General features: G+C 52.3%; 3 protein-coding genes across 57 annotated transcripts in view; 2 read left to right on the plus strand and 1 right to left on the minus strand.

Moving 5' to 3' along the window:
• The window catches only part of ACP2 (acid phosphatase 2, lysosomal), a 14,054-nt gene extending 12,545 nt beyond the window's left edge, over positions 1-1,509 (minus strand). Inside the window, exons 1-3 of one of the 5 annotated variants that reach the window (XM_043911104.1) lie at positions 1,380-1,509; positions 811-997; positions 161-256 (exon numbers count right to left, since the gene is read on the minus strand). In XM_043911104.1, coding sequence (XP_043767039.1) covers positions 161-256; positions 811-924 — 210 coding nt within the window. In that variant the 5' untranslated portion in view covers positions 925-997; positions 1,380-1,509. Of the gene's footprint in view, positions 1-160; positions 257-810; positions 1,238-1,379 lie in introns of those variants that run through there. The other 4 variants (XM_043911111.1, XM_043911095.1, XM_043911121.1 and 1 more) reach the window with 4 other exon arrangements.
• Positions 1,510-6,623: 5,114 nt separating this feature from the next.
• On the plus strand, positions 6,624-13,847 carry NR1H3 (nuclear receptor subfamily 1 group H member 3). 2 transcript variants are annotated; one of them, XM_043911075.1, is made up of 10 exons: positions 6,628-6,805; positions 7,545-7,624; positions 8,140-8,328; positions 8,879-9,145; positions 9,500-9,708; positions 9,816-9,995; positions 10,177-10,276; positions 12,932-13,045; positions 13,266-13,360; positions 13,552-13,847. In XM_043911075.1, the coding sequence occupies exons 2-10, from the start codon at positions 7,582-7,584 to the stop codon at positions 13,696-13,698; spliced, it is 1,344 nt and encodes a 447-aa protein (XP_043767010.1). In that variant the 5' UTR covers positions 6,628-6,805; positions 7,545-7,581; the 3' UTR covers positions 13,699-13,847. The 2 variants fall into 2 exon arrangements, with proteins under 2 accessions (XP_043767017.1, XP_043767010.1); XM_043911082.1 differs by lacking the exon at positions 13,266-13,360 and having other exon boundaries at positions 6,624-6,805.
• A 1,576-nt stretch (positions 13,848-15,423) lies between these two features.
• MADD (MAP kinase activating death domain) overlaps positions 15,424-23,704 on the plus strand; it is a 38,660-nt gene continuing 30,379 nt past the window's right edge. For 21 of the 50 annotated variants that reach the window (XM_043911167.1, XM_043911175.1, XM_043911186.1 and 18 more), the window contains exons 1-6: positions 15,425-15,596; positions 19,128-19,287; positions 19,906-20,502; positions 20,916-21,219; positions 21,948-22,079; positions 22,612-22,725. In XM_043911167.1, the coding sequence (XP_043767102.1) occupies positions 19,226-19,287; positions 19,906-20,502; positions 20,916-21,219; positions 21,948-22,079; positions 22,612-22,725 (1,209 nt within the window). In that variant the 5' untranslated portion in view covers positions 15,425-15,596; positions 19,128-19,225. Of the gene's footprint in view, positions 15,597-19,127; positions 19,288-19,905; positions 20,503-20,915; positions 21,220-21,947; positions 22,080-22,611; positions 22,726-23,704 lie in introns of all 50 variants that reach the window. The other 29 variants (XM_043911179.1, XM_043911226.1, XM_043911194.1 and 26 more) reach the window with 3 other exon arrangements.

The raw sequence follows: 23,704 nt of genomic DNA on the forward strand, positions 1-23,704 counted from the left end.
GTGTGCCCATTTTAATCTGGGCACGGATGAAAGTAAGCTGAAGAAATGTGGCCAAAGTCAGCACCCACATGGGGAAAAGCAGTTTGTTGAGTTCTGCAGCCTGCTCTAGAGGTCACCGGTTCTACAGCTCATCCTGAGATCCAGCTGGCTCCTGACCCACCTTGGTTAGCTGACCAAAGCCCTGGGGCCATTTGTCTTCCTGATGGGGGTCCTTGGGATACGTCTTCACTGGAGAGCGGTCTCCGTGTCGGTACAGCTGAGGAAAGAAAGTGGTTAGCCTAGAGGTCGGAGGGTCCCCTTGGTGTGGACACGGAGCCAACCTATGCCCCATGTTGAGAGCCTCAACTCTACCCACTGCAAAAGACCCCAACTCAGAAGTCAGTAACTTCTTGAAGCCTCCAGAGACTCTTAACTTGGCTAAGCAATGCCGCTGGAGACCTTGGGAGAACCGAAAGTACAGGTGGGAAAGGGAAAGAAAGGAAAGTAATGCAGGTGGTGGGGGAAACTGGAAAAAAAAAATCACCAAAGGTTGCTTTAGAAGTGAATCTCTTATTAATCATTGAACTACATCCAGTCCCAAGGCAGACTCAGCAATCTGTCCTCTAACACAGAACTCAGTGCACCCTGCCCCCCACCCTAAATACCCCATGGCTTCACAAAAACTGCGAACCCTGGCCCCCAACCCCGCAGGCCAGTCGTCTCCCCGCTCCTCCAGACCCCGGGCCCCAGCAAAGCCCCGCCCCTCCCTCCACCAGCAGGCCGGTGCCCTCCTAGCACTGGCCAGCCCTTGGAGACCCCATCTCTCATTACCAAGGTAACGAAACGCAGAGTCCGGGCCTGGGTGGGTGGCATCACCATTAGGTTCACACCAAGAATCAGCTGGAGAAGAGCCGCCCGGCTCCAGCCAAACCGCCTGCCCGCCATCACCGCTGTAGTCTATGCAGTACAGAGGCTGGAACCCTCTGGGTGACACTTGCAGCAGCCGCCCGGACGCGCCCTTAAGAACACAAGCCGGAAATGGGCTCGCCGCCATCTTGGTAAAGGCGCGGAGAAGGGATGGTGGGAGGAGGAACCCGGGAGGGAATTCCTGTAGGAGGTTCGCGATCCTGCCGTGGAGGAGGAGCGTGGGAATGTAGCGCCACCTCGCCCTGCAGAAAGGGCTTGAAGACCTCGTCTTGGTAAAGAGACCCCTGAGCGTGGATTTTGCCTCTGCCCACGGAGACCCCCGTACCAAGGTGGCTCTTGTATTCGGCTGGATCGTGGCGGGGAGAGCAAGCGCCCCCTCAGGCCGGGGGTTGCTGCCGGGCTTGACCTAGAGCCAGAGCCGGTGCCGAATTGGGGCGAGGAGTGGCCCAGGGCGCCTGTCTCCACACGCCTACCTTCGGGTGGAGTTTGAGCCTTGGCCCGGGCTCCATTCCCCGAAAGAAGGCTTGTTCGGGGTGTAGGGCAAAGGGTGTACCAGCCCTTTGGACTTCCTGTATGCCTGAGGTTGGTCCCAGCCTAGCCTGCTGCTCATTTCCTGAGCAGAGCTAAGGTGCTGTCTCTTCCAGTCCTTTTCCCTGACCTCCCACCCGTCCACTTCCAAGTTTTAGATAATTAGAATCACGATGCCGTGCCTCTTCTCAAAGGATTTGGGTTGCACAGGATGTTCAGACTGCAAAACCAAAGCAGTGAATCCTCGGGGGAGACATTTCTGACCAGTGGGGAGATATTTATAGGGGTAAGGGAAAAGAGGATATCATACAGTAGGAGTAGATGGGCTTTCCACAGAATCAGACAGAGGCCTGCTTGGCACTCACCACTAGGATTATAGGTGCAGCCAGTCTGGCTTCAGATCTTTGTGACTCTGAGAGCTTGGGGAGGGACTCACTGCTCCAGGAAGTCAGGTCAAAGGCCCTTGAGATGCTTTGATTCAGATCTGCCCCCTAGTAGCCAGTTACCTCAGATGATTGGAGAAATAAAACCTGATCAGAACATGTGGAAGAAAGCAGAGTCATTATTTTGCCCCAGGACTCCAGATTGAATTATTTACATATATTTCAGGATCTAAACTTTGCTTCCGGAATTGTTACAGAGGAGTGAATAGAAATTGAGAGTTGAAGGCTGGGTAGTCAAAGTTCTTAGCCTTATTTAGTCATAAGCCCCTTTATGAATTAGATGAAAATTTAGTCTCCTCTCCTCCAGAAAAATGTCCACACACAAATAGAATTGTGCACACAATCCCAAGAAGTTCATGAAGACCATTAATAAGCTTAATAAATCAACATCTCTGAATCCTTGATGTAACCTAGTTCCCTTTTCTTCACAGATAAGAAAACAAATCCTAAGAGAGGAAGTGACTTGTCTGAGGTCACACAATTTAGGAGAATGGATTAAAACTCAGGTTTTCTGATTTCTAATCAAATAGCCCTTATAATGGGCTATTTCTCACAGGCTACTCAAACTGCATTAACTATATTCAGTGGCCCCAAAATGTTTTCAATAAAGAGATTTCTAGCAAAGGAAACCTTTTCACATGGGTGGGGTTGAACAGGACATGGTTAATTGGCAAAATTCTGCATATTAATGGGAGTTGTTGAATATTTCATTTTAATATGCCCCTTACTCTCCTTGCAAAGCAGCCAGACTGTTGTGATTTCAGAGTGTAAATCCCAGGCTTACTAAATTTTGGCATGTAGAACAAAAATCCCTTAAATTCATCTTTTGCGTTTTTCCCACTTGCTCAAATATTTCTGTATTCTTTGTGCCTGCAAATATCTGATGTAGGAAGGATTGATGGAGAAGATATTATTTCAGTTTTGATGGTGAGAAATAAACCCAGGAATGGTGAGGATTACATCACAAGTACCATGTTAGAGCCAAGAGATGAGCCCTGGTTTCTTGACCCCCAGCTTCTGCATATTTTCCACCAGATGGTCCTGTGGTTCCCACACCTTGGTTCTTAGCTAGAGATGCAGAAAGAATAGATGTGTAGATGGATACATGGGCCTACCTCAGGCCAAATAAATCAGAATTTCTGAAAAAGAGGCCAGGTTTGAGAACCACTGCTCTACCCTTTGTTGGCAGAAATGAACCTAAATCCGTGTGAGTTCATTGTTTTTCCCAGTTGGGAAGGTAGTTTTGTGTAATGGAGTGAGGTGGAAATTTCTTGTTGGAGTTTGAGCTTTTGAGTCAGCTACACTTGTGTTCAAATCTGAGATTTCCCCTCCTGCTAGTAACTGCCTCTTGGGGTTTTATATATAAGGAGAAATAAAATAATACATGTAAAGTTAAATGTATGTCGTAGGGCCTAATAAATGTTACTTTTCTTTTTTTCCTTTCTACCGTCTATGTCATCTCTGAACTCACAGACCTGGAATTCCTGGGTTCTTCCCAGTCCTGTGATTTGGGAGGTTGAGAAGTTACTTGGGTGGCCTGAGAGATGACCGCACCCCCCACCCACCCCACACACTTTGTAGCCTTCCAGAATAGTGAGGGAGGCAGCAGGGAGCCCTTGCCCCCCTCCTCCCTATGGGCGTCTGTACCCTGTGGCCTGCTCAGGGGAGCGCTTTGAGGGGAGTTATCTAGTGGTGCATGTGACCATGGGCTGGGGGATGCGCCTGTCTTGGCTTCAGATTCCCTCTGGAGGTTGTGGGGAGCCAGGAGGTCTTAAATGGAGCTCCCAGGCAGGATGCCTCCTCTCGGGATGGAGGAAGCACGCAGGAGAGCCCCCACAGGACGGGGAGGCCTTGCACCCGACACCTCCTGGAGACTGGTAGGCCTGGGGTGGGTTTGGGGGTCTGGCAAAGTGAGATGTGATTCCCGCTGCAGATAACTGACTGCTTGCCCTGGCTTGGGGAACAGGTTCCAGTCGTTAAGTCTTCAGGACCCCGGTGGAGAGACCACCAACGGGTTTTGGTCTTCGCCCATTTTGCTCTCCCCTCATGCGGGCGAGGCTCCTGAACCCCTGTAACCTGAAGGGGTAACTCAGGCAGGCACGCTTCCTCCTCCTCTGAGACGAGGCTGAGGCTGACTGCCTGACGTGGGAGAGATGGCGCCCTAAGCTGCTTGTTCAGCAGCCGGCTCTGACCTGGGTCAGAGGGCCACAGAGGCAGCTCGCGTGTGGTTCTAGGACCTGGCCTGTAGGGAGATGAGGGTGTGAGGAGAGGGTTTGAGGATCTGGAGCAAATGAGGGTCTTCTCCCGACTCCCAGAAGATAGGTCATCAGACCCCAGACCAGAGGTGTCTCGGGCACCGCTGACTCTCCCTGTCCACTGGAGGAGCAGGAGCCGGGAGAGGGTGTGTGTGCTTGAGACGGAACAGTGCCAGTTGCCCAAGAGCCAGAGTCCCTGGTTTCTTACTTTCCCAGGACAGCTGGGGCCTTGTGCTCATGACTCAGAGATGCCCAGCCTGGGGTGCCGGCCTTGTGAGCAGATGACCTTGTGATGAGAGGGAACAAGAGCAAAAGCTGGAGGCAGAACTTTGAGATGGGGGGTGTCAGAGGGGCTTTTCTGAAAAGTGAAAATGAATACATGGGCAGATTTTGCAACACCGCCCAGCCTGCTGTCTTCTCAAGTTTTGCTCCCCAACCTCCGCCCGTTCCCCCTGCCCCACCCTGAGCTTCCTCCCATCTTTCACCAAGCGCCTTTCTGTTTCTGCCGGCCCGGTACCTCTCCCATCCTGTCCCCCCACCCCGTGTCCACTCTTGCTCTGCTCCCTCTCCTGTCCTCTTCCCTGCTGCCCTGTTCATCTCCGTGTCTGTCCCTCTGGCTGCCCGCCCTGGCCTCCTGTCCTCTGCTTTAATGTGGGACCCATGGGAACTGGAGTTCACAGCAAAACAGGAAGAGCCTGTGAGCAGGAAACTGGGAGTGGGGGGGGGGGGGGGAACAACCCGCAGTAACCTTAGCCCCTTGCTTCCCACATCTGCACCGAAGCATCCCCAGGGACCCTGCCTCTCCCACTGCAGCCCCCCGGGCCCCCACTTTGTCCATCTCAGCACTGCACTGGTCCAGCAGACCTGAGAGGCACCGAGATGAGCATCCTGGACTCTGACGCAGGAGAAAGAGGACAGGGACTCGAGTGAGGACATCTGGATTCCCATCCCAGCTCGGCCACTGACTGTGTGTGGTCTTGGAAAAGGCGCCGCCGTGTTCTCCGAAAAAAACAACAGAGCTCAGAGTTACTTTACCCTCCCTCCTGGGGCGGCTCCAAGGACCAGAAGAGATAGTGAGGGGGTTGTATACGGAAATAAGCACTGGAAGATTAATAGTGTTCAGAGTCAAGGTGATGGGAAAGACCCATTGCTGAAGGAATTGGGAGGGTGATCACTGCTACCATCTCTAGTACTCTTACGAGGTCCGATACATCTGATACATTGTTTAATTGCCACAACAACCTTCTGTGGTAAAAACCATTATTATTATTATCCCTATTATAAAGATAGGGAAACAGAGGTTCAGAGACATTAAGTAACTTAGTTAATCAAGTGGTATGTGCTGTGCTTAGTTGCTCAGTCGTCTCTGACTCTTTACGACCCCATGAACTGTAGCCCACCAGGCCCCTCTGCCCATGGGATTCTCCAGGCAAGAATACTGGAGTAGGCTGCCATGCCCTCCTCCAGGGGATCTTCCCAGCCCAGGGATCAAACCCAGGTCTCCTGCATCGCAGGCGGATTCTTCCAGCCTGAGCCAGCAGGAAAGCCCACTTAATCAAGATCACACAGCAAATAAGAGGCAGAGGCAAGGCCCAAATTTGAATCCAAAATCTGAGCTCAGAGCCCATGCACTGAAGCAGTGTTGTGGAGATAAAACTGACTCGAGGTAACAAGTATAGGGTAGAAGAGGATCATACTGTTTTCCTTGTTTACTTATTCATTCAACAAACAGAACCACAGTACTCTTGTTTCTACTCTATGTCAGGTTCTGTTTCAGTGGAGGTAAAATCAATAAAATGAGGTGTCCACCTTCAGGGCAGACCTCGGTGTTCCAGGCAGCGGGGCAGGAAGGCAGGGCTATGGTCTCAGGAGAAGCTGGACAGGGCCTGCCCTCACTTGTGATGGAACCCTTCCTGCACACCCTCTCAGGTCCTCCCGGGCTGGTACCCAGATCTACAGCCTCCCATCCCAGACCATCCAGTGCTGAAGCGACTTCTTTCCACCCCTGTCTACCCCCCCCCACAACTTCTTCCCCTCTCGGAGCGCCCCCCCTCCCCGCGCAGGGCACCCACAGTCAGAAACTCCCTGGAAGGCCCAGCAACCTGCCGTCTCCACCCCTGGAGTTCTCTCAGCTTGGCCCCGGCCTGCAGATGGTGGGGAGAGCTGCTCGGTCCCTTCCCGAGGCAGGGAAGGCGGAGGGAGACTGGGAAAGCAGGCTGGGGCTCGGTGTCGCAATTCCGGGCCGGGCCGGGACCTTTGCTCTGCGAGATGTCTCCGGAGGGGAGGGGACGACTCTGGAGGCTGCGGAGAGGGGGCGGGGGGGGTTGCCTGGGAGGCAGCGGTTTGTGTAAGAGCCGCCGGGGTGAGGAGAGGAAGGGGAGAGTCGCGGGCCGCTCCGCGGGGACATGCGGCCGCCGGGCTCGGGGGGCAGGGGCAGCGGTGGCGCCGGGCCGAGGGGGCGGCCGGCCGGCAGGGGCGGAGTCAGCTGGGGGGGCGGGGGCGAGGAGGCCCGGGCTCCAGTCGGTCGGCCCCGGGCTCCCGGCCCCTGTCTCGCTCAGCTCGGGCGCTCCGGCCGCCGCCGAGGCCTGCGGACCGGGACTGCAGCATCCTGCTCTCCCAGCAAGGGGGCTCCAGAGACTGCCCCGGCCGGGAAGTCTGGCGGCCTGGGCACCGGTGGGTCTGCGCCTCAGCTCTGGCCTCGAGCTCTGCGTCTGCGTGTCCGGGAGTGGGGGCGGGGTGTCCCGGGGCTTTAGAAAGGGGGTCTCTGGGGAGCGACGAGGGAGGGTGGTGATGGAAGCGCAGCGCTCGCTTTAAGCCCCAGAATAACTTGTCGCGATCAGGGGAGGAGGTCCTCTATGTGAACTGGGGTGACTCCCGGAGGCAAGGATTTTGTCCCGGGAAGTGGCAGGAGGGAGGTTTGTTTTAACTAGCGGTGTGTTTCTCGGGGTGGAGGGAGTCTGGATCCCAGAACTTGTCCCAGGTTCGGCCCAACTCCGGCGGTCCCCAGTGCAGGAGTGAGGGGAAGGGGCTCTGACAGAAGCGGGGGGTCAAACGTTCCCTGACAGCCTGGAGGGGGGCCTGGGGAGAAAAGGTGGCACGGTAGCCAAGACATCAGACTTTTCGACGTCGGGAGAGACCAGAGACTGGAGTCTCGGCTCTCCTGCTGCCTAACTGCGTGGCCATAGGCAATTTTCTTCATGTCTTGTAACTCCAGTTTCCTCATCTGTAAATTGGGCTTAAGAGTAGCCCTAACCTCACAGGGATATTGTGAGGAAGGCATGGAAAGCCTTGGCACAGGCTAACACATACATGGCAAGTAAACATAAGCTGATATGTGAGGATAGATAAAAGGCAGGATCAGGAGGGGAAGGGACCCAGTTTGGGAAGAGTGTAACCTGGATCATTCCTGCAGGACAGTCTCTTGGTAATGTTCAGGGCTCCGGGAAGAGATGTCTTTGTGGCTGGAGGCCCCTGTGCCTGATGTTTCTACTGGTAAGCGTCTTCACTCCAGCCCTGTCCCCTAAGCCTGGGCCCCGGCTCCTCTCCTCCCGAGGGAATCAGCCTCCTACATGACCTGCCTTCAGCCCTCCCCTGGAGAGCAGCCCAGAGCTGCTCTGGGTGTTGCTGACCTCCTTCTGCCCGGACTACCTCTGCCCTTGTTCTGGTGCCTGGCCCTTGCAGATAACCTGCCATCCTTCTCAATCTGGGCTTGTTGCTGGGGAGGCTTGGCATGTCCAGGGTTTACCCAGCTTGGTTTTCAAGAGTTCTGTCTGATCTCTGAGATGGATGGACTTCAGCCCCCGCCCAAAGGACAGAGGTTAACATCCTCATTTAAGGTATTGAGGTGCAGGGGACTCCAAGTGACTCACCCTAGAGCCCACAACAATCCCAGGGTCCCAGAGCCAGAGCCAACGTTTTGCTGCCCTCTGTGGGCGGAGATAGGCTTGCAGTTTCCCAGGAGAATGAGGGGGACCTGAGACCCCCTTGTGTCTCTCTTTCGGGTTCAGACTCTGCAGTGGAGCTGTGGGAACCAGATGCACAAGATGCAAGCAGCCAGCCCTTGGGAAGCAGCAAGTGCATCCTCAGGGAGGAATCCAGCACACCGCAGTCCGCTGGGGGCACTTCGAGGGTGGGGCTGGAGGTGCCAGAGCCCGCAGCCCTGCTCCCTGGTGTGGAGGCCTCTCCAGAGTCCACAGGTGAGGAGCTGCCGGATTTGGAGGAGGGGGCTCCCTGGATCTAGGATCGGGGCTCTTTACCGTATGAGATCAGGGTTAAGTCCAAAAGCTTTGAAATCAATTAGATGTAAGTGATCTGAGTGTAAATTTTGCATCTGTCTTAGGCTCTTCACTCCAGTATTCTTACTTTACTTTAGGCTCTTCACTCCAGTATTCTTGCCTGGAAAATCCCATGGACGGAGGAGCCTGATAGGCTACAGTCCATGGGGTCGCAAAGAGTCGGACACGACTGAGCGACTTCACTCACTTTTAGGCTCTTCTGAGCCTTGATAAAATGGAACTAATAAGAGCACCCATCTCGTAGGTTGTTGTAAGGATCAGCGCCTGTAAGGGCTCCGATAGTACCTAGGACATAAGAGCACTTGGTGTATGAGAGCTACTTTCTTAGACTAGAGAGACCAGTCTTGGTATAATGAAGTGAATGAAGGTCACCGGGTGCTCAGGGCAGTGGCCAACTGCGCACCAAGCCTTCTCCCCGAAGAAGAACATTAAGGCTCTTCCCTGCATCCAGAGCTTCGTCCACAAAAGCGGAAAAAGGGGCCTGCCCCCAAAATGCTGGGGAACGAGCTGTGCAGCGTGTGTGGGGACAAGGCCTCCGGCTTCCACTACAACGTGCTGAGCTGCGAGGGCTGCAAGGGGTTCTTCCGCCGCAGCGTCATCAAAGGGGCACGCTACGTCTGCCACAGCGGGGGCCACTGCCCCATGGACACCTACATGCGCCGCAAATGCCAGGAGTGCCGCCTTCGCAAGTGCCGCCAGGCAGGCATGCGGGAGGAGTGTGAGTGTCTGGGCACCGGAGCTGGGGGTGGTTAGGCTGATGGGGAAGAGGGGACATGTGGCTACCAGGGTTTGGGGGCAGACAGGCAGCTGAGTCTGCAGGCCTTCCTAAAAGTGGATTCAAGTCTCTACTTTAGGGACTTCCCTGGTGGTCCAGTGGTTAGGACTCTGAGCTTCCACTGCAGGGAACTCAGGTTCCATCCCTGGTCATGTTTTGTTGTTTTTTTTTAAGTCTCTTATCTGTCTTTATCCAATGCTCTCCGCTTTTCTGGAGCCTCACACTATTCCTGTGCCCCATCCCCACTTCCTGTCTCCCCACTTCTCTCCTCCTCACCCTGTCCCACTCTGCCCTCAGGCGTCTTATCAGAAGAACAGATACGTCTGAAGAAACTGAAGCGGCAAGAGGAGGAACAGGCTCAGGCCACATCTGCACCCCCGAGGGCTTCCTCACCTCCCCAAGTCCTGCCCCAGCTCAGCCCGGAGCAGCTGGGCATGATTGAGAAGCTGGTGGCTGCCCAGCAGCTGTGTAACAGGCGCTCCTTCTCGGACCGGCTTCGAGTCACGGTACCTGAGGGACCTGGGGAAGAGATGGCTGTACCCAGAGCACCAGGTGGTTTCTCGACATCCAACTCAGGGTGCCTTGTTTCTTTCCTCCTTGCTTTTCTGGGCAGCCTTGGCCCATGGCACCAGACCCCCAGAGCCGGGAGGCCCGTCAGCAGCGCTTTGCTCACTTCACCGAGCTGGCCATTGTCTCCGTGCAAGAGATCGTGGATTTTGCCAAACAGCTGCCAGGCTTCCTGCAGCTCAGCCGGGAGGACCAGATCGCCCTCCTGAAGACGTCTGCGATCGAGGTGGCTGGCAGGGACGGGGGTGAAGGGAGGACCTGAGCAGGATGTCTGTGGGAGGAGGCTTCAGCCAGCCCCCTGGAAAGCCACGTCCCCCACTACCCCCCGCCCCGGGAAGTAGGGATGAGGGGCTCACCCCTTCCTCGAAGGTGCCCCGAGCCAAGACTAGCCTGATAATTGTGTGCAGGTGATGCTCCTGGAGACCTCTCGGAGGTACAACCCTGGAAGTGAGAGTATCACCTTCCTCAAGGATTTCAGTTATAACCGGGAAGACTTTGCCAAAGCAGGTGAGGACTGAGCTCACAAAGGGGTTGGGTTGGATGGACAGATGCATTTTGTCCCATCATGCAGGGGGTCCATAGCAACTACAGAGCTGCAGGCCCGGGGTCTGAGCGGCTGCAAAGGGAAGGACCCACCTATTTTTCCAAGACGGAAAGTTGAAATGCTGATAGTTTACCCTTAACTGCCCCACACAGATTCCTGCTCTCTGTTGCATTAGGCCAGTGGTTCTCAAACTGTGCTCCCAGGAACCTGAGGCAGGGTTTCCACAGTGTCACCTTAGAGGAGACGTGACCTTCACCCTAACTTTAGCCAAACAAGAAGCTCCATTTAAATCTGCATTATATGTTGTGCCTATGAATAATATTTTTCTTGAAGAAAACATTTGCTTGAAAAAAAAAAAGATTTGCTTGAAGAAAAGCTAGGAAAAATACTTGAAAACTTCACTGAGCCTTTTAGTAGTCAATCACGAAAAACCTTTCACAGACGTGCTCTTTAAGGATCATGCGGACTGATATTCTCCTTTTCAATTGCGCTTTCTGAGGAGCTGTGGCATTGGTGTTAAAACACAGCAGACATGCCCAGATGGGGCAGTTTTAGGATAAGAGGGAACACTTCTGTCCCCATCCCATAGCTGGAGTACTTTCTCCAAGAATTAGTTCATAGTGCTGTTCTCTGATATTTGCTTGCAGGCTAAGCAGTGTTGGTTTCCTCATATTCAGTTGTGGGTGGCATTTGTGCTGTGGCAGAAGGGTTGAAAGGTAGAAGGTGTTTTCGAGGGACAGGACTGAGGCTGAACAAAAGAGTGAGTGGCTTAACGCCTGAGTCAGTGGGTCTGTAAAATAGGGCTGATGCTGACCCCGTCCTCAGGTTTGGAGGATCCTGGTCTCTAGGGCAGAGTTCAGAAAGGTTTCTGGTGACTCAGGCCAGCTCTTGTCTGATCACAGGCCACCCAGGGAGCTTTCTAGGTAGGCCTCCCTTCACCATAGGGCATGGTAGGGCTGTGTGGGCACCTCTAGCCTTCTATAATGCTCCGTGAGCTGCTTGAACGTAGAGACACATGATAGGAGTGATGTAATGACTTTTTCCTGCTTTAGAAGCCCAGCCCTGCCCCCTTTCTCTACCCAACCACGGCCTTCTCCTTCACAACATCCTCCCTTCTGAACCCTTGCCTGTTCTCATGCCTGCATGTGTCTTTCGGCACTCACGGACTTGGGCTATCTGAATCTGCATCTATTTATAGATTCATTTATATAAGCGGTTTTCATGTCGTCGTGTTTGTCTTTCGTTTCTCATGGCTTCAGTGAGGGGAGGAGGACAGCGGTGCTCTTTGGGTAGGCCTCCCTCCCCCTCTGTCTCCACTACCATATGCTGCACGTGTGAGTGACTAGTGATGTGAACTGACCGCACTGGGGGTGCTCACTCAGCGAGCAGCAGTGGACCCTCACAGGAGGTGTAACTCTAAAACTGGCTCGTTCTACCAAGGGGCTCTTCAGCGCCATTCAAGGCTGGACACCTCACCAAGAAATGCTTTCTAAAAGAGCTTGTCCATTAAGTGGATCAACGCACACTTGATAAACATCGGGGTGAAAGTACAGGAAGTGACTAATCGAGAAGCCTGGAATGGAAAAGTTAGCAGATGGTTGCTAAAAGACATCTGAGAAAACCTAGGGGATGGGGTAGGGTGGAGAGAGTTTGACTGTGTTTGGGAGAAACGTTCATTAGAACGCTATCCTTTAGAACAAGTCATGATTTATTGAACTTCAGTCTTCTCAGTAAGAAGGCTGGTTCTATTTTTTTTTTAATTTATCATTTATTCAACAAACACTTATATGGTAGTTATTATATGTGCCACTCATTATTCTAAGGACCCATTATGAGGTAGGTACTATTATTATTTCCATTCTAGAGATGGGAAAACCAAAGCCCAGAGAGCTTAAATAATTACCCAAGGTCACACAGCCTAGGAAGTGGTAGAGCCAGGACTCAAACCCAGGGAGGCCAACAACAGAGTCCACACCTCCAACACTGCTGTCTCCCCGTGATGTGGAAAATGAAATGTATTGCTATTATTCAATGTAAGGCCAGTTGCCAGTGAAGAAGTCTTTTTGTAAATAAACATAGAGTTGCCTCTATTTCTAGTAATTTGGGGCCCTGAAGAGTTCTAAGAAGAATTCTAACAGAATTGTTATTATTTAATTCAGCATGTCCTATATGCTGGGTGCAGTGCAAATGGGTCTGTATGCTTTACCATTTAACCATCACAACAATTTTATAAGTTCAGATATGATTCCCACCTCACAGAAGAGGCTTAGAGAGGCCAAGAAACTTATCCAAGGTTACACAGCAGAGCCTGGGGACTTCTGAGTTTCCTGGTAGCTTCCTGAATTGAGCAGTGCTGCCCATGTCACGGGACTCGCCTGGTGGCTCAGTGGTAAAGAATCTGCTTGCCAGTGCAGGAGACCCAGCTTCGATCCTGGGGTCAGGAAGATTCCCTGGAGAAGGAAATGGCAGCCCATTCCAGTATTTGTGCCAGGGAAATCCCATGGACAGAGGACCCTAGTGGGCTACAGTCTCTGTGGTTGCAAGAGAGTCAGACGTGACTTAGGGATTGAACAACAAAGCCCATGCCACACTCCCCAGCCTCTCTTCTTCCTCCCCAGGGCTGCAGGTGGAGTTCATCAACCCCATCTTTGAGTTCTCCAGAGCCATGAATGAGCTGCAGCTAAATGACGCTGAATTTGCCTTGCTCATTGCCATCAGCATCTTCTCTGCAGGTGCGGAGGAGGGGCAAGAGGGAAAACCAGCGAGAGACTCAAACCAGAGAGGGCTGCAGGTGCCCATAGGGCAAGGATTGTGGGGGCGGAGGCCCTTGCTGTGTTCCTGGGGGATGGCAGAGGTTGGGTGGGGCAGGTCCCTATTTCTGGGGTTGTGATTTGGGGTATGGAAATAAGACCCTGGCCAGACCTGCCACTCAACTCTGTTGGTGACCTGTAGACCGGCCCAACGTGCAGGACCAGCTCCAGGTAGAGAGGCTGCAACACACATATGTGGAGGCCCTGCATGCCTACGTCTCCATCCACCACCCCCATGTGAGTCTCCCCATTGTACCGCCTCCCTCCTCTGCACAGCTCATCCCCAGCACACCTGCTCTCCCTTCTAGAACCCCTCCCTGACTGCATCGAGCACAGACACTTCTCTGCCTCTCCTGCAACCCCCCTACCCCTGGCCCCTCTTCCCTGGGGAGAGACAAAAGGCCCTACTTGTCCCTCTCTTTTCCTAGGACCGACTGATGTTCCCAAGGATGCTGATGAAACTGGTGAGCCTCCGGACACTGAGCAGCGTCCACTCAGAGCAAGTGTTTGCCCTGCGCCTGCAAGATAAGAAGCTTCCCCCGCTGCTGTCTGAGATCTGGGACGTGCATGAATGACAGCTCCTCCTCCATGTCTTCTGTTTTCCTGGGCTGGATGACTGAGACTGGGTGGCTGCCTCCTAGAGGTGGAGCCAGATGAAGGACAAACATTCCTGAGGGCTGGGCAGAGGAGATCCTCACGTGGCATTAAAGGAGAGTCAAAGGGTTGGGAGTTTTGTGGCTGCTGAGTAGTCGGGATATCCACACTGTGCTCCACGTGAAGACTCTGTGAACCCCGTCAAATGGATGAACCTGCGGGCCCCTTTGCACAAGGCTCTCCAGGGCCCTGCCCATCCTGCTTCTACCACTTCCTGTTTTCCCCCACAGGGTCCCCAGAGAAATTCTCCACTGTCCCTCCGCGGCTTGGCCGTAAATGCCTCGAGGCTGCCACACAGAGGTCTGGCACTGTTTGTATCAGTTCCGTTCAGTTCAGTCGCTCAGTTGTGTCTTTGCGACCCCATGGACTGCAGTACGCCAGGCTTCCCTCTCGATCGCCAACTCCCGGAGTTACTCAAACTCATGTCCATTGAGTCGGTGATGCCATCCAACCATCTCATCCTCTGTCGTCCCCTTCTCCTCCCACCTTCAATCTTTCCCAGCATCAGGGTCTTTTCCAGTGAGTCAGTTTTTCACATCAGACGGCCAAAGTATTGGAGTTTCAGCTTCAGCATCAGTCCTTCCAGTGAATATTCAGGACTGATTTCCTTTAGGATGTTTGTATAGGAAGACCAAACAGAATTCGGAAGGAGAGAAACCGATTTCTGGATTGGGGGAGGGGTGGGAGCCCGACCACCGGAGGCGGGAAGATAGTGTGTCTTTGAGGGTCCGCTTCCAGACTCAAGAGGGGAGGCAGGTCACAAGTGACAGCCTTGGCAGCGAGAGGGGACCTCCTTTTACCAGCCCCATTGCGCCGTAAGGGGGTCAATGAGGTGCTGAGGCTTGGAGGCCCGCTTCCTCTTCAGGGGTCCCGGTGGGATCGCGCGTTGTCTTTCTCTGGGGGAGGGGTGTTGGATTTATTTTTCGGAACCAACGCCTCAGTCGCGCACCTGTGTTCGCGCGTGCAGGTCCAGTGCTTCGGTTTTCCTGAAAATCAAAGGACAATTCCCTCCTCTTGGCCCGTAGGCCCTGTGGGACCAGGAAAAAAAAAAAAAAGTCCTCTGAGGCCAAGGGGAGGCTGCCGCGTCCCAGGTTGAGCCTCTCAGAAGGGCTGGACTGCATTTCCCAGCGGGCGCCGCGGCGCCGCCCACGCCCCCTTCCTTGGAGCGCACCGGGCGTAGGTGATACCGCGGCCGCGCCTTCCGGCCTCAAGTTCCTCCCCCCCGCCGTCCGGAGTTGGTAGGCTCCGCCGCCGCGGCCGCCGGCTTCCCAGCACGGGCGGCTGGGCGCTTCCAAAGCGCGCGCGGGGGTGGGGGAGGGACGTGAGGTGAAGGGAACGGCGAGAAAGTCTGAGAGCAGCTTATTTTGAGAAGTCGTTTCCAGGGTGAACCTCCCGTCATCGAAATGGGCTCTATTACCGTGTCGAACTGAAATGTTTGCGCAACCTATGCCCAGAGCGTTCCCGTGGGTCCTCCCCTTGGCACGTAGAGGCGCGGGGCCGGCCGCGCGCGCCCCATCGCGCTCCCACTCCCTCACGCCTAGGTGTGTGCGTAAACGCCCTTCTCCAGAGACTGGCTCCGCCCTTCGGCGCTCGGCTTGGTGCAGCCCCGTCCCCCCCCCTACCCCCAGGGGGTGAATGGTACGGCCCCCGGCCCCCCTCAGCCTCCCCTTCCTCCACCTAGTCCGAGTGGTGCGCGCCCCCCTGGTGCAGACGCGGAACTGGCTTGCGCTCCGAGCGGCGCCCTGGCCGGGGAGCCACTGACACCCGGCTTGCCCGGGGACGTCCAGCCGAGCCCGGCCGGTGCCCCTAGGCCCGGGAGGTAGGAAGGTCCGGGCCACTGGGGGCCCTAGGAAGGTGTTGGGGATTGGGTTCCTCGGGGGGAAACGGATCCTGGGAGGGAACAGGGGCTCCAGGGGGAAGGGGTCTCTAAGGAGGCCCCAAAGGCGTGTGAGAGGGTTTGGGGGTCTCGAGAGGCAGAGCAGGGATCGGTAAGGAAAGGGGGTGGTGGGGCTGGAGGTGGGGGCTTCCGGGCCGCTGAGGGGGTTCGGGCTGCGAGCCTGGGCGCAGTTCGCGGCTGCAGGGCTGGGTTCCTGCGAGGCGGGCTGGCGGCCCTGGTTCCGGGGCGGGGGCCGGGGGAGAACTGTCCAGCAGGTGAGGGGGCGGGCAGAGCTGTCCAGCTCAGGGGCCCGAGCCTTGCTAAGCACATGGCGAGCGTGTGTGTGTGTATGTGTGTGTGTGTGTGTTTCTGTGCGCTTGTGTATATGTGTGTGTGTGTTTCTGTGCGCTTGTGTATATGTGTGTGCGCGCACGCGCGCGGCTTATCTTTGGTTAGGTTTTGAAGAAGGACATTTGGTTCTTTAAAAAAAATTTATTATTTTTTTTAATTCGGTGTTTCAAAATTGGCTTGTTGGTGAGTGGAGACGCCGTTGTTCAATCTTTCCTGCAACAGCTTCCTTGCTCGTCCTCGTGCACCTCTAAATTCGTCCTCCTGTTCCTGTCCTCCCCTCTTCCCCATCCCTGCCTAGCGCCTGCCTTCTTGCTCTCATTCTTCCCCAAGCTGGACCAGTCTGTGCTGAAGCGCTTGCAAGGTCACTGCCTGGGGAGGAGGGGGAGGGGAGAGAGCCTCCTGTCGTTGCTCACGTCAGCGAAGATGTCATATCGCTCTCTGGTTCCTGTGGTTTTACTGTTAACATCCTGCCCCAAACGGGGGACAGATCCAAGGAGCTGGTCCTTGTGACCATTTGTAAGCTGAAAAGACATGTAATTTAAAGCTCTGTGGATGCAGTGGATGGTAACTGTGTAGAACTTCAGCAGGTAGGTTTGCGTTTGGAGATTGCTGCCTTTGGAATATAGGGGCTAATAATGATGGGTTTTACGTTTAGTAATGAGGCTAGAGGCCGAGTGGGTGGATGTGAAGACAGAGTGTGAGCTATAGGTACTGTTAGAGGATCTAGAGTCTTTGTGAGGAGGGGAGAAGGGAGAGAATGGGTAGGAAAGTCTTGGTTATCTCTGCAATCTGAATAACTGAAGGCAGTGGCTGTTGATGAGATATGAGCCGAGACTAAAAATCCATCCTATCTCGAGTGGCTGAAATGGTCATGACATCTCTGGGTCCTTGTGGCTTTGGAGAGAGATGAACACTGTAGAGCATGATAATGATTTCAGTTTTATTAAGTGATTCTCAGTTCAGAGGGGGCTGGGATCCCACCAAGGTTAGAGGTCTGATGCCTGGTATATCAGTAGAAGCCGCTTCAGGTGTGATCTTCGAGATTTTTGGTTGTAAAGGGCTCCTGGTTTTCAGTGTAAATATAGATTTCAAGGCTCAGCCTTGAGCTCTGGTCCTACAAATTCTGTTTTATTTTAAGGTGTTTTGGCTCTCACTAGGCATTTTCCACATGATTCTTTTTTATTGGAGCAAACATTTTTATTGAAGTGTGGTTGACAGTACACTGTTATGTTAGTTTCAGATGTACAACAGTGATCTGACATTTAAATATATCATAAAATGACCATCACAAACACGTAATTCTTTAGAGAATGAGTTATGCTTTTATCCGTCTTCCCATTTCATTTCTGTGTTTCCCTCTCCTTCTCATTCTGCTTGGGAGGAGCTCTCTTAACATTGCTCCACATTCTGCAGTATGCTCATGATTCCATAGCATTGAGGAGACCTAGAGGCCTTTTGCGGTGGTAGTGATGCCTAGAAATGAGTATACGGCAAGCTTGGGAACTTGGTTTTGGTTGTATAGAAAGGAGATAATCTCTTAAGAAAATCCAGAATTAGAACCAAGTGCAAACTAAAGGCCCATGAGGGAGAAGATAACCTGATAATTGGTAGACGTGGTCAGTGGAAGAGGTGTCTCTAGATTCAAGGAGAATGAATTGTTAGGGGCACCGGGCAGCTCTGGGGTAGCAGCTGCTAGCACTGTGCGGTCACCAAGCAGGGGAGGGATGGCAGCTCTGCTATAAATAGTGCTGGAGCCAGAGTTGCTATGGAGACAAAACCGAATCCTATTACCTGCAGGCCGTCTATGGGGAGCAAGGGAAAGGAGGGAGAAGTGTTTTGAGGGTTTGAGAGGTGCTGTAAATAGTTTTTAAAAATTGTTAAGTAGGAGAGAAAAAAGATATAACTTCTCATCTAGATCAGGTAGAGCCTTAAGCCTACAGGGAGTGTTTGCATTGTACATGCAGCGGCAAAAAGGGAGTGGCATGTAAGAGTGTGTGTAGTGCAGTGGGGTTCTGTGTATGTAGTGAACAAGGTCCTAGTGTGGCCGTGTGTGGCACACAGAGGTGCAATGCTGGAAGCACTGAAAGTAGCCTTGGCATGGAGTGAAACACTTTATTTAGGGAAGTATATGGAAATTGAACAGGAAATAAATTGCAGTTAAGACATGGAGTGAGTGAGTGCTCAGTCGCTCTGTCATGTCTGACTCTTTGTGACCCCAAGAACAGTAGCCCACCAGGCTCCTCTGTCCATGGGATTCTTCAGGCAAGAATGCTGGAGTGGGTTGCCATTTCTTTCTCCAGGGTAAGACATGGAAGCTTTTTCTAATTTTTGGACTGTGGTTTAGAAATTTCCCTGAGCACCTCTCCCTCTCCTCACAGAAATCTTGGTGTCTCTGCCTTTAGATTCTTTATGTCTAAGATCCAGAAGGACAGGGCCTCATCCGTGTGTATTGTATTACTGATTCAAATCCTGGGACCACAATAGAGGTGGAAGACTATGATTCAGCACCAAGGGCAGAGCTAGTATCTGTAGCCACTCAGCCCCTCTCTTGCTTAAAGAGGGGAGAAAAATGGTTTGGAGGAAGCAGCTAGGGCAGAGAGAGTCCTCACTTGAGATCGCATGGGGTAGAGTAGCCATCTGTTGTTGTTGTCTGAGTTTAATTAAGTGTCGTCTATAGGGCAGTTTCACATCAAGCTGAATGCAGAATGTTGGAACAGAATAATTAGGTTTCTACCTAGAGCCAGGAGTGCAGATGAGTTCTGATTAGAGAGTCTGGTTTGATCCTGATGCACCCTGGAGCAGTCCTGAAAGTGACTTAATTTTTGTTATTATGATAATTGAGTCCTGATTGGACTGACTAGGCCTGCTTTTCAGAACCAGGCCCAGGAGTGAGGCTGAAACGACCTGGTTTGTAGGGATGGGCAGGTGAGCCATTACTTATCCTACTTCATGACGTGTGACTGTGAGCTCATAGGCCCGGACAGAGCTCTAGACTGGGAAAAGTGTCACGTTCTCCTCTCTTCCATAGTAGAATGGAAGATCTTCTGACCTGGGTTGACGTGGAGAGGGATGCGTCTCTCAGGTGTAACAGTGGATCTTATTAGTACTTTTTCTTCCTGTTAGGCTTGGATTTTCAGATAACATCAGAATTCCTCCTGGGAACGTTGACTCCATGCCTGGTGCCTTGGAGTTTCTCTGAGATGGATTGATGAACTTGAGCCATGGTGCAAAAGAAGAAGTCCTGTCCTCGGTTACTTGACTACCTAGTGATCGTAGGGGCCAGGTAACCAAGAAATGACTGATTTTCCCTAGTCATCTGGGGTAGCCACAAAATCTGTAAGGAATCCCCTTCCCTACTTCCACGTTGCTTTGCATATCTCATTCTTCTGTTATTTGACCCTGATGGGAACCTTGCTGCCAGTTGGAAAAACAAAACAGGCGGATCGAGACTACTGGCCTGGAGGAAGAGAAAGAGCAAACCTCTGTTCTTAACTAGCATCTTTTGTGATTTTTGAGCAAATATACTCTGTCTACTTCAGCTTCCTTATTTCATAAAAAAGGAAAAGTATGTTGTGCTCCTTTTCTGTCTACCTATGCTCCTTGGGGAATTCATTAGCAAATACACCTTGAAAGATGTTAGTCATCTTATGGTGTTGGTGATAATTTTACTGTCGCCATTTGCCTTTCATTTCAGGATAGGCATCTTCATGGCAGCACAGACCTCAATGTGCCATGTTTTCCCAGGTCCTGCAGCTAGGTTGCTTTATCCAAAAGAGCATTTGTTGCTCCACTGTGGTTAAATTATTATTATTATTATTTATTTATTTTTTTTTACTGTGGTTAAAACCCGAAAGAGCATGCTGTCCCTTCAGGCTGCTGACCTTGTCCGTGTGTTCTCCAGGCACCCGAGCAGTGACAGTGTGGCCCAGACTCCGGAACTGCTACGGCGGTACCCGCTAGAGGACCATGCGGAGTTTCCCCTGCCCCCGGATGTCGTGTTCTTCTGCCAGCCAGAGGGCTGCCTCAGCGTGCGGCAGCGGCGCATGACCCTGCGGGATGACACCTCTTTTGTCTTCACCCTCACGGACAAGGACACTGGTGTCACCCGTTATGGCATCTGCGTCAACTTCTACCGCTCCTTCCAAAAGCGTGTGCCTAAGGAAAAGGGGGAGGCTGGGCCAGGGTCCCGGGGGAAGGAAGGGCCCCGAGCCCCCTGCACCTCCGAGGAGGTGGGCCCCGAGACCTCGGAGAGCGGCCCATCCCTGCAACCGCCCAGTGTTGACTCCACCCCGGACGTGAGCCAGTCTCCGCGGGCCAGACGCCGGGCCAAGGCAGGGAGCCGGTCCCGCAACAGCACGCTGACGTCCCTGTGCGTGCTCAGCCACTACCCCTTCTTCTCCACCTTCCGAGAGTGTCTGTACACCCTCAAGCGTCTGGTGGACTGCTGCAGTGAGCGCCTGCTGGGCAAGAAACTGGGCCTCCCTCGAGGCATACAGAGGTATGGTTCACCACCGCCGCTCGGAATAGGGGAGGCGGCTGGAGTTGAGGGGTAGTTGGCTGGTGAGGGGCGTAGGGATTTCCCTCTAAAACCTGAGGTCCCTCAGACCTCCTTAAACACTTAATGTTAATCCATGGAAGTGAAAGACTGCTGCAGAGTTAGACCTTCTTCCATGATCGTGCTTGGAGTGATGCTGAGGAGTTGGGTGTTTCAGGATGGGCAGGACACGAAGTCCTTGCTGTGTGTACATTTTGCACTTGTCATCACCCTTGTGTGCACCCTGTGGTCCTGGCTGAGCCCATAGAGAGGTCTTCTCCAGTTGCCATCATTAGATGCTCTGTGGTTATGCTGGACTGCCGTGAGGTATCAGCTCCCAGTGCTAATGTGTCTGCTCCCTGCCGTCTGCTCCTCAGGGACACCATGTGGCGCATCTTTACTGGATCGTTGTTAGTAGAGGAGAAGTCAAGTGCCCTGCTGCACGACCTCCGGGAGATTGAGGCCTGGATCTACCGGTTGCTGCGCTCCCCGGTACCCGTCTCGGGGCAGAAGCGAGTGGACATCGAGGTCTTGCCGCAGGAGCTCCAGCAGGCTCTGACCTTTGCTCTCCCAGACCCCTCTCGATTCACCCTAGTGGACTTCCCGCTGCACCTCCCCCTGGAACTTCTGGGTGTGGATGCCTGTCTCCAGGTGCTCACCTGCATCCTCTTAGAGCACAAGGTGAGAGGGCAGCATTCTAGACCGTTCTAGGGGAAGGACTTTGAAGTGTGGCAGAGGCTAGACCATCAGAGATGAGGATTAGGGACTGCATCTTTTTCACCAACTTGTCTCCAAGAGATAACATGATACCAGGTATACTGTAGGTTCTCAGTGGGTGAGGGTTGAATTAAGGTACCAGCATTGTGGGGGTTAGGGGGCTCAGTGGTAAAGAATCTGCCTGCCAGTGCAGGAACCATGGATTCGATCCCTGGGTCAGGAAGATCCCCTGGAGGAGCAAATGGCAACTCACTCCAGTATTCTTGCCTGGGAAATCCCATGGACAGAGGATCCTTGGCAGGCTACGGTCCATAGGGTTGCAATGAGTTTGACATGACTAGGCGACTGAGCATCGTGTGGGATATATTCAGAAAGCTTAGCACTCAGCTGAATTCATCTCAACTGTACCAGTCTAATTCTCTGGAAACCTCAGTAATTCTGTACTGACGAGTGATCCTGGGATTTGGGGAACAAGAACTAAGAAGGTAAAGGAGTGACTCAAGGGAGGATTTGGGCAGTGCTTACAGTGGGAGGTGACAGGCAGGCGGGGTGTAGGGCAGTGATAAGTGTGGAAACTAAGGTCCCAGGGCCGTGGCCTTGGTGAAAAGAAATTAAATTGTAGTGTCAGAGGCTCTTTTCACTTCAGCCTTACTTATTCTGTCGAGCAATCCTTCTGGTATGGTTTGTGGCAGGTCGTGCTCCAGTCCCGAGACTACAACGCGCTCTCCATGTCCGTGATGGCGTTTGTGGCAATGATCTACCCCTTGGAGTATATGTTTCCTGTTATCCCACTGCTGCCCACCTGCATGGCATCAGCAGAACAGGTGAGTCTCAAGGCGTCTTGTGGCTTTGTCACCTCTGCTCTGACACTGTCCAGGTGAAGGCTCCATGCCCAAAGAAGTTGTAAGTCAGTCCTGGTCCTGAATTCCTTGTTATAAGTTATTCGTCCACAAAATCTGAACTGATCTGGTGGGAAAACCTAGGCTATTTAGGCTTTTCTTTTTTAAACCTCTTTTTTTGTATTGGGGTATAGCTGATTAACGGTGTTATAATTTCAGGGGAACAGCGAAAAGACTCAGCCATACATATACATGGATCCACTATTTATAGTTTTTATTTATCACAGTTAATGTCAGGGATTATAGGCTACTGGCTACCCCACTGCAGGTGGTACATAATATGTATAATATATACTGTTACTTCTCTAAAATCTGAAGCATTCTGAACTTTGGAACACATCTGCCTTCAAGGATTTTGGAAAAGGGATTGTGGACCTGTGTTTTCCTCCCTTGGAAAAATCTTGACCTGACAAGTGATCACAGTAGGTTTTGGTTTTGTTCCTTGTCTTTTCCTCAGCTGCTGTTGGCTCCAACACCATACATCATCGGGGTCCCTGCCAGCTTCTTCCTCTACAAACTGGACTTCAAAATGCCTGATGATGTGTGGCTAGTAGATCTGGACAGCAATAGGGTGAGGCCCCTTGTCTGAGGCTCCGTGGGGTCTAGAATAGAAGTGTGTTCTGTTTTTCTAGATTACTGCCAGGAAGGGCCTAAATTTGTGATTGCTACTGTGAAACTCACTGAAACAACTTTTTTTTTTTTTTAAGTGCTGCTTTTACTTTATTGTCTTGATCGGCTCTTGGGTAGGACCCAGAGAATTATAAGATTTAGTTTTGCTGGAGTTAAATGCTTCCCCACATCTTCCAAGAGCAGCAGAGCAGTTATGGTTGCAGAATTATTAACCTATGGCATAGGTCATATCTCCTGGTTTTCTGGGAGTGTAGTTTCTAGTAAGAAACTGCCTTTCAGTGCAGACTTTAAAAAAGTATATTATTAACATTCTGTGAATATGTTCAAGCTTCGGTAGGTAGCCCTTTATATGTGTTTGCCATAAAACTTTAGAGAGTGAAAATAAAAGTACAAGGAATGAAACAAAAACCATGATCCTCATTATGCCCTGGTGGTCCAGTGGCTAAGAGTCCATGCTCCCTATGCAGGGGGCCCAGGTTCGATTCCTGGTCAGGGAACTAGAACTAAGAGTTTGCATGCTGCAACTAAAAGATCCTGCATGTTACAACTGAAGAACGCATATGCCATCACAAAGATGGAAGATCCCCCGTGCCATAGCTAAGACCTGGCACAATCCCATAAGCCTGTTGGCTAGGGAGAATCACCAAGAACATTTAGGTATACTGTTTCCTTTCAAGTGTGTATATCTGTCATATACGTGCATATATATATATATATATATATATATTTATATAATGCATATATAATATGTGTATTTTAATGTGTATAATAGTATTGTATACACATCCCTGGTAGCTTAGATGGTAAAGAATCCGCCTGCCAAGCAGGAGATGCAGGTTCGATCCCTGGGTCGGAAGATCCCCTGGAGAAGGAAATGTTTACCCACTGCGGTATTCTTGCCTGAGAAATCCCATGGACAG

Source organism: Cervus elaphus, chromosome 1 (assembly GCF_910594005.1).
Source record: "Cervus elaphus chromosome 1, mCerEla1.1, whole genome shotgun sequence".
NCBI classification, from domain to species: domain Eukaryota; kingdom Metazoa; phylum Chordata; class Mammalia; order Artiodactyla; family Cervidae; genus Cervus; species Cervus elaphus.